The sequence below is a fragment of the Myotis nattereri genome (genome assembly GCF_964212035.1).
Source record: "Myotis nattereri genome assembly, chromosome: 3".
Classification (NCBI taxonomy): domain Eukaryota; kingdom Metazoa; phylum Chordata; class Mammalia; order Chiroptera; family Vespertilionidae; genus Myotis; species Myotis nattereri.
In genome coordinates, this window is record NC_138077.1 from 173,711,139 (window position 1) to 173,724,073 (window position 12,935).

The window sequence follows — 12,935 nt, forward strand, 5'->3', positions numbered from 1 at the left end:
CTTCTTCCAGTTGTTGGTTTAGGAAGGGCATATTACATAGTAATGGCCAATGGCTGAGAGGAAAAGTCTTCTGAGGGCTTTTGGGGAAAAGTTCTTCACTGATAGAGAGACATATAAGAAGATATGCCCCTGTTTCTTTGCCACATGACATTTTTCTGCTTGTGGGTTCTTTGAACCATGGCAGCTGTGTTGTGTCTATGAAAAGAGCTAGAGTACAATTCTTGAAAATCTGAGCCAGAAGGGGTCTTGGACACAGCCATGTCCAAGAACATACTACATTTTTTTTTTTTTTTTTTTAGATAAAGAAAAGAGCCCAAAGAAGGTAAGTAAGTTGTCCAAGGCACCTGCTATGGACTATATGTTTGTGTCCCACCACAATTCATACTAGTATATTGAAGCCCCACTCCCCAATGTGACTGTATTTGGAGATAGAGTAAGGTTAAATAAGGTCATGAGGGTGGGTCCTGATCCGATAGGATTAGTTCTATATAATAAAAGGGTAATATGCAAATTGACCCTAACAGCGGAATGACCAGAATGACTGCTTGACCAGTCACTATGAGGCACACTGACCACCTCTCAGTTTCTTTACCCAGCCGTCAGGCTCCTATCACCTGATGGCAAATGGGGAACTGGGGGTGGGTGATGGGGATGTGGGTGCCAGGCCAAGGCCCTCGCCCCACTGGTTGCCCCCCACACAGAAGGTGATCTGCAGTGGGGGCAGGACTGATGAGTGGGTGGGAATGGCCACCTCTTGGTCCTTCCCCCCGGCTGGTATCCTCTGATTGCCCAATGGTGAACAGGGAACTGGGAGTGGGTGGCAGTGGGGAGTGGGGCCATCTGCAGGCAGCTGGGGAAAATGGCCCTGATTGCAGGCCAGGCCTACTGACAATACCCATGCAGGAATTTCGTGTGCCGGGCCTCTAGTGTCTTTATAAGAAGAGAGACATCAGATAGCCCCCCTCCTCTCTGTCATGTGAGGACACAGTGAGAAGGTGGCTGTCTACAAGCCAGGAAGAGAGCCCTCACTAGAAGCCAAATTGGTCAGCACCATGATCTTGGACTTCTCACCCTCCAGAACTGTGCCAAGTAAATTCCTATTGTTGAAGCCACACACTCTGTGATATTTTGTTATAACAGCTAGAGCAGACTGCGTCAGCACCTATATATTGCTTGGCTCTGTTGCTTTAAGCCGGCCTGTCTGTACTTGCTCTGCTACTGGCTGTGTGACTAGGGTACATCACACCTTCTCTCTGAGCCTCTTTCTAACATAGTAACAAAGGGGTAATGATTCCTATTTGCTCACTTTCTAGGCCCATGATGAAAATAGATGCTGTGACAGAAGTGGAAGAGCTTTTTAAATTGCACAATTCCAAGCAAAAAGTATTTTGTAATTATACTAGACACCAAATATATGTATATTGAGGTGAAAAGCGCTATACCCAGGGTGCTAACAGGCCTTGGTAGTGGGTTAAGGGATTCAAGTAGAAAAAGAGAGGAAAGGAAGGATGTTAGAATGCAAAATTGCTGGTGTTTGGGACACTGTTTGACAGACACTGTGCTAGTCATAGTGCATCTATTATTTTGTGTCATCATCACATTGACCCTGAAAAAACAGGTGGTTTGGTTATTACCAGTGAAGAAACTGAAGCTGTGAAAGACTCAGTGTGTTATTGAGGTAATGGGTGGCTGAGCAGGATTTGCACCTTCATTACTGGCTCAGCACCATGCTCTTTCTGCCATACCAGGCCATGAGCCCCTCCAGAAACTTGAAGGTGTCAGTCTGAATGACCCAGTCTGAGATCCTGCCTCTAGCAAACCAAGGCTTGCCTTTTCCCTCAGGTTCTGACCTGGCTAAGCAGACGGACTTTACCGGTCAAGGTGGGGTGGAGAGTGGAAGAAGGTTCAGAAGTCATCATGCCAATGATCCTGGTGACCAGCCATAGCCACCTCCTCCCACCCTATCAGCACAGTCCACAAAAATCCTGATATGGCCAATTCTTCATGTTTGATTTGGTGCCTAAGTCATGTAATTTGCTTTTGTTAGTTGTGTTTGGTCTCCAAATATGAGCTCTGGGATAAAGGCAACAGGAAATAGAGTCTGTGACTTCAAGTCAGACAGGCCTGGGTTCAAAGGCAGGCTTTACCAGCACTCATTTGGTGGCCTTGTGCAAGTTTCTTCCCTGTCTCAGTTTACCCACCTGTGACATGGGGACAACACCTGACTCATAGGATTATTATATGTAATGATGTTGACTGTAGTTTTCCCATATAGTAGATTCTAAAAAAAATGATAGCCATTCCTTAAATTCATTTATAGAAAAGAGAAGCAAATAATTTAACTTTTCCTTTTCCCCATTAGTATTCTAGATCCTACAAGTCCAGCTACTATCTTTTTTTCTATCTCTATACCTTTCTCATTTGTACTCAAATTAGCCTTTATTTCCTACAATTATATTCCCTTCAGGTTCTTTTTCACGTTTTCTATGCTTTGCCCTTCCAGCTCGGTTTATCCTTCCAAATGGATTCTATTATTCTCAGCTTCTCTCTCCAGCCTCTCCCTTTCCGCCTCCCTCTGTCCATTCTGCAACAGGGACCTTTTCACCTCAGACTTCTTATAGGTTTCCATACAGACAGTTGTGTCTGCCCTGAGTTTGCCTCCAGCTCCCTTCAGTATGTATCCTGTTCCTGGAGTTGTTGTGGCCGAAACACTGGGTTGTGGAAGCGACTCCCCATGGCATCCACGGAGGTGCATCTGGTTCCTGCAGTGAGTAGCCTTTAAAGCCCTACAGTGCATCTGGTAGAAAATGTTTTTGGCCAACAAGGAGCTCAATTATCTATGCACTCTTTCCCCCAATCTCTCTTTCAATCTGTTAAAAACATCCAGATTTCATGAGTTCCATTTAGGATGGAAAACTGTAATCACTTGGGAACTCCTATAGTAAAAATCTCTGCTGGCTTCCCATTGCCCATGGAGGAAATGCTAAAGCTCTCTGCAGGCAATCAAGACCCTCACAGTCCAGCTCACATACAGCCTTTAATCAGGGTTCTTAATCTGGGGTTGGGGAATCCCTTGAAGTTTCAAGCAGAATTGTTTGTATACACTTTTTTTTTTTCCTGGATAGAAAGTCCAAAGCTTTCATCAATTTCTCAAAGAGGGCCAAAAATCAAAATGATTAGTGCCCATTAATCCATTAGGCTTGTCCTTGAATCAGGTAATTGCCACATCAAACTCTCATTTCCATAGCCTTAGTTCCAAACGTCTTGCCCTGCTATGCCCCTACCTATTGCCTTCCTAGCCCTTCTCTCAATTTCCTATTTGCTATTATCCATGTTTCCTCTTTATAGCATTGTCCTGAGCATCAAAGCTGGTCATTAGCTTTATTTTCCTGATAATGACTTAGTTTGTCATTAATAATACTTTCCTGATAATGTCTTGGTTTGGCCTGCCCTCAGAAGCAGACCCTGAGACTAAGTCAGGTGTAGATGGTGAATTTTGAGGATGATCTTAGAAAACCTGAGTAAGGGAGTGGGGAAGTAAGGCAGGGTAGAAAAGAAGCTGATAGAAAATCATTATCAAACAAGTTAAAGATGTGGGCAACCAGAGTCTGATCCTGCTGGGAAGACATGGCTCAGGGTTTCCCTACCTGAGATAAGTGAAAAGGAGTATTTATCCACTATGAATCATTTCCTGGGAGCTGCGGAGAGGAGACATCAATTCTCTAGTGCTCTGGGTTGCCTAGCGTGCTGGCAGAGTGGGCTACTGCAGCTAGAGTCATAGGTGATACTAGTTGTAGCTGGATGTGGGACTGGCCTGTACAGAAATGATATGTGATGAAGGGACATAGCTAGGGCCCCAACAGCATCTGCTACAGGACCTAGCTTCATCTTTTGACTAGGCATTTTGTAGCTCTGGGTAAAGACCCCTCCCAGTCCAGCTCAGTCTCCGAACTACCTATCCTTATAGAAGGCTCTCCTCTTCATTTGCTGCACAAGATCTCACCAGTTCCCAGATGTGAACAATATTGTCTAGCTTCTGTCTAATTTTTCATTTTGTTCCTGTTGCCTAGTACAGTGGTTGGCAAACTGCGGCTCGCGAGCCACTTGCAGCTCTTTGGCCCCTTGAGTGTGGCTCTTCCACAAAATACTGACTTCTGCGCATGGGCCACAAAGTTTCAATCGCACTGCTTGTGTGCGCCCGCACGTGGTATTTTGTGGAAGAGCCACACTCAAGGGGCCAAAGAGCCACATGTGGCTCACGAGCTGCAATTTGCCTACCACTGGCCTAGGATGTCTCTGACTTCTGCTGAATATTTAGTCACAATTCAAAGCCAAGATTAAGTGTTCTCATTTACACAACGCCTTCACAGATCTACCTGATTAAGAATCAAACTGCCTACCTCTTTTGGTCTCTTGACATTTCATGTTTGTTTCTATGACACTGGTGAAACATCACAGGTGGATGTACTGTCTCCTTTCTTGAGAAGTATAGCTCGAGGTCAGGGACTGGTTGATCAATCTTTGAGTTTCAGAGATGAAGCAAATGTTTGGCACACAGCCGGTGTTTGAAGAAGATGTATTGAGATGAAGTTCACAGTATCCAAGAATACAGTGCTTAACTACATCATGCCATTGGATATGAACTATGAACTGTTTCATTTGGCGTCTGAAATCTGACTCCATATGTGGTTAAGTCAAGGGACAAAGTCTATTTTCTTGCATTGATCTATTGTGATATAATCTGCAGTTGCTTCTCTGGAAATAAATACTTTAAGATTGCCCTAAAATGATCCCACAGAGAAGAATATTACTTAATGTAATAAATACTGACCACTAACTATATCCTGAATGCAAGAAATACCTGAAGGTACTTTCAGGGAACTCTCAGTCTTGCTCTGCCACTTCCTGGTCATGTGAACTTGGACACAGAAACTTGTCATCTATCATCTCAGTTTTCTCTAAGTATTTTAGGAGTCTTGTTCCTACTCCATGATGCACAAAGATACTGTGATGAAAATGATAAAGATAATTTTCTTTGATATTTTTCAGCTCTGTTTCTTCTCCCTTCTCAATACTAAATTAGAAATTATGCAGTTAGAACCACAATATCTCTAGCCTGTATTTACAATCTTGGAGAGGTGCCTATAACTGTTCTGTGTGTATGTAGAAGTATTCTCTTTATGAGCAGATTCTAAACTCATTACACAAGTGTCAAGTCTCCATGCCCCAGAATGTGTGCACTGGACTGGGTTATTATAAAATAATGAGGGACTAATGAAAACCTTTTGGATAACTTCAGGCCCATCTCAATATTTCTTACTCGGCCTTCAAGGCTCAGTTCAGATGTGTCCCTCAGGAAACCTTTGAGCATTGAAGTTGGGCTGGGTGCCCATGCAGTGGTTCTCTAGCATCTGGTGCTTGTCACATTATATTAAAATTATTGGCTCTGTTTCCTCCTTATCAACTGTCATCTCACTGAAGTCAGGGATAATACTCTGGCTTCTCAAATGGAGTGTTTAATATAAAGAAGATTCTCAGTCAGTGTTTGTACAGTAAATGGAATTGAACGCAGGTGTACATGTTTTCTTGTGTTGGAGGAGAATCTAGTAATTCCAGAGGTGAGTGATATTCTCAGAAGACCTTCCTCCAACATCTCCCCCCCCCCCCCCATCCATTCAGTCTTTCATTACCTTCCTTGACTAATTTGCAGAACAGGTTAGATACAAATCTAATGAAGCCCAAAAAATTTACAGTACTTCTGGGGATTGCTCTACTTACATAGTTTCTAGAGATAATTGCTCACTCATGCTCTCACTTTACCTTTTGTTTCTTTGTTCAGAGGAGGAAATGCGTTGTGTTTCTGGAGTGTGAGAGAGGCTACTAGTTAAATTGTTTAACATAAATATTTGGTAAGAACAGTAGGCATGGATATGCCATGTATGTTTTCTGAGAGGTATTGGTAATTTTAGAAAAGCATTAGATGGATTTTATTTTTTTAGCTCTTAATGTGTCTAATAATTTTTATGGCCTTTTAAGGTATTTCTTTTGATTTTAATTTACTTTCCATTGATGTTTTTCTGCCCTCAAACATTTTGGTACTATATTATCAGAATGTAGCCCCAAGAGTTCAAGAGTGTGTTCAGGCCTTTCCTGTACTAAGAATGAGATTGGTCGAGGTCCTTTCCACAGGGTGGCAAAGAGGTCCTGGGCTGAAGAATGGGGATTGGCTATCCAGGGCAGGCAGAAGTAAGGTAATCACAAGGGATAAGCCAACCAACCCATTTCAGAGTAACCTTGTCCTAAACTATGAAAGCACAGAGAAAGTAAAACTGGGAGAGGAGACAGGGTGCAAACATTAAGGCTAAGCCATTGATTAGAATACTCTAAATCAGAACAGTGTCACATGTGAGCTACAGAAAATAGGAGGTAGTTAAGGAATGAAGGAAATTGTGTGCAAAAGAAGCCACCAAAGCAGTCCATTTACTGATACCTCATATATGATGTAGAGACAGGTGCAGCCCCTTAAAGCTAGTCCAGTAGTCTGGACAGAAGATATAGACAAAAGATCCCTGTTCATACCATCTTGCCTTTCCAGCTCCTAGAAACTTTTCTGGAGTGATATTGTACTATCTGTGGAGAGAGTAAAAGTCTTAGGCTGTCATGCCCTTTATGATTTTCTGCCAATATCTATTCCCCACTCATTTGGATTCTACTTAAAAAATAAAAGGTCAACCTACAGACCTACCATGCCTGTATGTCTCCTGTGTGGTATGTGAGCCTGTGAGATAGCTATGAAAACTTAAATATAAAACGGGTGTCCAAGCCCTGGAAACAAGAGAGAGCAAGACCAAATTGATTCCAGTACCATGCAAGAGACACCCCTATCCCAATTTAACCTGAAATGCTGTGTCTGCAGCCTCCAAACCTCTTCTTGTGGCTTCGACCCTCCCACACATGTGCCACTTATTTTGCAATTGGAGCACCAACAGGAAAGGAATGGTTTTCATTCATCTCAGCTCATAGCTCCCCTTTCTCCTCTCATACCAGTGCTGGCACATGCACAGGAAGAATAAGAAGTGCACTCTCACACCCCAGATGGACCACGATACTCACAAAATACAGGGGTGGGCAAGTGTAGGTCTACAGTTGTGAGTATGTGGAACACAGAATTTATTGTTGTATTATTTTTGATTAATTATTATATTATTTTCCATATGAACAACTGTAAACCCACTTTTGCCCACCCCTCTGGTTTCCAAAAAGCAAGCCAGCCCTATGCTCATTCACTACAACCTTAGTGAACTATCCACCAAAACCAACTCCAATTAGCTATTTAATAAAAGGTACACATTGAAATCTAATTACTGAAATACATGGACTAAAATCTAAGATCCTCAATTCAAACAGTATCTTTGGATTATATAATGAAATTGAAAGAGATGGAAAGCTAAGGAAGCTTAGTGTCTCAAGTAATTCAATGCACATATTCTGAGTGCTGGAAGTGTTAGGACCTGTGAGGACAACAGACATGGTTTAGACATTGTTTCTGGCCTCAAGGAACTCACAGTCTATTGAAAGATATTCACGGGCACTACCTACTGATACAACAGGATGTGGTCCTTTGGGAGGTGGAACATGTCTGAATCCCAATTCTATTTATTACAATGAGGCTTTTCTTCTCAAGTCAGAGCCACTCCCCTGATTGATTCAAGAATTCCAAGGAACTTGAAATAAGTTTAAGAGGTCAGTCCTGATTGCTATTGTCCTACACAGAAAAAAGAGGAAACTCTAATTCGTGGCCTGCATAGTCTTGTTCTCTGCTGCAATTGTTCTTCATAGGATGTTGCCAAACAAAATCAGGTTCTTCCTTGATGTATGACATGACCATTGCAGTAAGTTCTACAGGGTCTCAGAGACAGTCACAGAGACCAGGTATCCCTGTCTGCCATTGGTGACTAAAAGGGCATAAAGCTGTCTTTGAATTGGAGATCACTGAGAACTGAGAAGGTGATGTGTTTCATGTATCTTCCATATTAATGTTGAAGATCCCCAATTTGATAGGAATGTTGGAATGGAGTTGCTGGGAACTTTAAACAAAGATAGACGTACCAGAGAGGGTGCAGACCTGGGAGAGAGAGACAAAAGTTCAGTTTTGATCATGTTGATTCTTGGGCCCCTGAGAGCAAATTTTGAGTAGGCATTTGGATATAAAGGAGCTACAAGAGTGGCTGGGCTGGATATAGAAATCTGTGTATCATCATCACATTATTATTAATCCTATATTGTAGATGAGGTTACATAACTTGCTGTAATCTCTCTTATATTCATTCTCATATTCTCTCTCTCTCTCTCTCTCTTTCTCTCTCTCTCTCTCTCTCTCTCTCTCTCTCTTTCTCTCTCTCTCCCTCCCTCCCTCCCTCCCTCCCTCCCTCTCTCCATCTCTGTCCCTCTCTCTCATTTCCATATGCCTCTGTGCCTAGAGTAGAGTCTTATTCATAGGAAGTGCTCAATAAATATTTTCATATTTCCCAAAGGCTCCCTACATAGACATCTCAGACCCACTTAAAATCTTCTGGCGACTCTGGTCATTTGGAAGAGTGTTTTTTGAAAATGTGAGCTTTCTGATGGCTGTTCTCTGGGAGACAACAGACGAGGAAACGCTCAGTGAGACTGCTAATTGCATTTACTGGACCACACGCCTTCCCTGGCTCTCAGAGGAATACACGTTTCCAAGAAATAATGAGGTTTGTCTGAGGTCCAAGGGCACTTAGACAATGGAGAACACAAGTCCCTCAGGTAGTGGGTAATGTCTCTGCCTGTCTCAAGATCTAACTGGCTATTGCCTTATTGATGTCCCTACAACTAGCACTTCGGGATACTTGTGTTTAGATTTTATATACACAAAAATTACGTTATTTTGGTTAGTCTAGGCGGTTCTCAACCTGTGGGTCGCGAACAATGAAAATACATCCTGCATATCAGATATTTACATTACGATTCATAAAAGTAGCAAAATTACAGTTAGGAAGTAGCAACGAAAATAATTTTATGGTTGGGGGTCACCACAACATGAGGAACTGTATTAAAGGGTCGCGGCATTAGGAAGGTTGAGAACCACTGGCTAGGGTTTCATTACTCTTAATGTGAATTGGATATAGGATTCTGGATTTGGAGACTGAAGACCAGGCTCTGTATGTTACATTTGACCCCTAGAAGCATATGACCTTGGTTGAGCAAGTAACTCCTTAATTGTGGGAGTTCTGTTTTTCTTTACTCATAACAGGGGGTTAATGTTAACTGCCTCCTAGGGTAGTTGTGAGGATTCAGTGAAATGGCCAGTGTGAGAGCATGCACTACATGTTCACTGAAAAATATCTGTCAGGTGTTAGCAAAGCATACTTCTTTGAGTCTTTTGATGGCTAAAATGTTTTGCCCATCTCCAGTTAGGAAGATCCTCTCAGCCCACACTTGATCCCACCTGTGGATAAGGGGAGTTACTGCGCTTTAGGAAGTAGCCCTGAAATAATATTTTAAACCACTGTAGTTGATGCAGAATGCTTTGTCTCTCTAGAATATCCAAGTCTCTTGGGGTAAATTTCTCTTGCTCTAATGATGTGTTCTGGTGGAGGCTGAGTATCATAGATCCTGCCATTGGTCAGAGGAACTGGCCCCTGACATAGGCCCTTGAATTAACTATAATTATTAATTGAGGAATGTGCACAATATCTAACTGGGCCAATGCCTTTCTGGAAGTTTAAATGAATACTGACCCTGGGAGGGGCAAGTTTTCTTTCTTGCCAAGATGGGGAGAGAAAGAGAAGTCACAGTGGAGAGTTTTGATAACAACATCAATTCCTGGACTATTGTCCTTGAGGCCAAATTCAGCCCTGCTCTTTCCAGATTCATGAGTGATTAGATTCTCCTTTTTGCTTATACTGATTCAGTTGGAGTTTTACACTTGTAGCCATCATAATTGTTCCAGTTATCTACTATCACATGCAAACTACCTCCAAATTTAGTGATATCAAACAACTACAATGAATTTTTTCATGGCTTCTGTGGGTCAAGAATTCACACAAAATACCATGGGAATAGTCTCTCTCTGCTCCACAATGGCTGAAACCTCAGCCAATAAGACTTGAGTAGCTGAGGTGAATCAAATAGCTCAAATGGGGTTGATGGTCTTACTGCTAAGATGGCTCCTTCACACACTTCACTGGAACCAGGGCTGGGATGATTTCAAGGCTGGGCTCACTTGTTGCTTGGAGCACCAGCATGTGGTCTCTCCAGAAAGCTGAGTATTAAGAGAGAGTATTCATAGGAGAAACACGGAGAGAGAAAGCATTCAAAGACAACCAGGTGAAGTTGCATGACCATTTATGGTCTAGACCAGGGATGGCGAACCTATGACACGAGTGTCAGAGGTGACACATGAACTCATTTTTTTGGTTGATTTTCCTTTGTTAAATGGCATTTAAATATATAAAATAAATATCAAAAATATAAGTCTTTGTTTTACTATGGTTGCAAATATCAAAAAATTTGTATATGTGACACGGCACCAGAGTGAAGTTAGGGTTTTTCAAAATGCTGACACGCCGAGCTCAAAAGGTTCGCCATCACTGGGCTAGACTCTGAGGTCACACAGTATCACTTTGGACAGACTCTATTGGTAGAGTCAATCAAGAAGAGGGTACACAAACCACACCACTTGATAGGAGGAATCTCAATGAAATTAAGGCCATTAAGGTATAAAAAAGCATAGTAATATTAATACATCTATCTTCTTTTATTTGTATCTAGGCTTATTACTCTAGCCTTCCTCTCTGTCAATCTTTACTCTGATGTCTTCAGAGCTCTCCTCTTCTAGGAAGATCTCCTTGACCTTCCTTATTTTACTCAGAACTCTCTTTTAATCCTTCGGTAAAAGGCAAAAAATTCATTTGAAATAAGGTTAAACTGGAGTATCCTTATTAATCACCGTCTCCTAGATGCTGGTGGTCATTTCTAGCATAATGTTAGACTCATCGTGGAATCACAGAGCCATGGATGTTGACAGCTTGAAAGGAATTTGAGAAATGACCTAGTTGATACTCTTAATTTTGCAGGGTCATTTCAAAAGACTTTTGTTAAATTCAACTCTATGCTGGCCATTGTGCTAAGTACAGAAGATATAAAGTTGAGCTAAGCACACAGAATATCCATATAAAAATCATAATCCAAGGAAGCATTTCCTAAAGCATATTCTGAAAAGTTGTGTTCCACAGAATATTAAGCATTTTATGAAAAAATGTTGTATAATGTTTGAGAAATGTAGCTTTTTAAAAAAATATATATTTTATTGATTTTTTACAGAGAGGAAGGGAGAGAGATAGAGAGTTAGAAACATTGATGAGAGAGAAACATCGATCAGCTGCCTCCTGCACATCTACTGGGGATATGCCCGCAACCAAAGTACATGCCCTTGACCGGAATCGAACCTGGGACCTTTCAGTCCGCAGGCCGACGCTCTATCCACTGAGCCAAACCGGTTTCGGCGAGAAATGTAGCTTTTAATAAAATTAAACATGCTCTCTATTTTAAGAGTTTTAAATGTGCATCTATTAGCCCTGAAAAAAAGTTTGTGTGTTAAAGATTTCTGGATGAAAGTGCATTGTATATCTCCAAGCTAGAGGCAAGTTCTCTGATTTCATAGCTCCTTTCCTTAAAACTTACTTTACTGTGAAAATCATTTTAAGTATGAGAACAGAAGGAGAAATCAAAGCATTCCTTTTCCATTTATCCTTTTCCTTTTCCAGTTGGCCTTGTTCAAGGCCTGGAATTTTGCCTCAGTGGCCCTGTGTGCATTCCTGTTTCCTGAAGAAATGCAGGCACAGCCCCTGCTTGTGGAGAAACCCCAACAATCTAGCCTCACTCTGGCTAGGAACCCCTGTTCTGTCAGCCACCTCATAGACAGACATTCTACTTCCAATGGAATTCAGTTATAAACCATGGTGCTAGTATTCACCAGAATTTGAGAATTCCCCCATGCATTAGACTGGACCTCAAGTGCAGCCTGCCAGAAGCATACCTGAGTTAGCTGGCCTCTTCTTGGTAATTGACAATAAGACTAGTTATCATTTACCAAGTAATTACTTTGGGTCAGGTCCTGGGTTAAAGTATTCTCAATACTTTATAGTACATTAAACCACACCAAATTATCATTTCGATAGGTCAAAACAGTTAAATATTGGCAATTGCATGGTTCCACTTAAGAGCATCTAATGTTTTCAGCATTTCTGCAAGTTAAACCTTAGCTGGGCCAGAACGTGGCACACAGGCATCAAGGCAACTGACTAATTTGTGTCCTTTCAACTTGCTCATCTTTAAATCTCTAGAATTTATAGAGAGGTTGAGGGTAGCGTGGAAGTGGATAAAGGGAATTGCTATTGGTTGTGTCAGCCAGTCTTCTATTTTACAGGAGAGTTAAACTCTGGCCCACAATTTCATGAAGTGCTCTGCAAACCAAAGTCCTCATGTTAAGCAGACACACCTGTCCTTAGAAAGTGGTTTAGTAACTATTTATTGTTACTTAATATTGCCCCTCCACAACTTCCAGCAATTGATTAAAATACTTCTTCTAGCAACATAGTCTACTCTTTGTGAAAGAAGTTCTGGAAAATACTTCTTTTCTCCTACTGCATTTAATTTTCTTTTTTTTAAAAATATATTTTATTGATTTTTTACAGAGAGGAAGGAGAGAGATAGAGAGTTAGAAACATCGATGAGAGAGAAACATCGATCAGCTGCCTCCTGCACATCTCCCACTGGGGATGTGCCCGCAACCCAGGTACATGCCCCTGACCGGAATCGAACCTGGGACCTTTCAGTCCGCAGGCCGACGCTCTATCCACTGAGCCAAACCGGTTTCGGCTGCATTTAATTTTCAATGATAT

The 12,935-nt window shown here is 41.7% G+C and overlaps 1 protein-coding gene across 1 annotated transcript in view; it reads left to right on the forward strand.

The window, feature by feature from the left end:
• Positions 1-12,935, forward strand: part of LOC308516496 (uncharacterized protein) — a 225,838-nt gene that overhangs the window by 46,333 nt on the left and 166,570 nt on the right. The window contains exon 5 of the mRNA XM_081087474.1: positions 300-322. Coding sequence (XP_080943600.1) covers positions 300-322 — 23 coding nt within the window. The remainder of the gene's footprint in view (positions 1-299; positions 323-12,935) is intronic.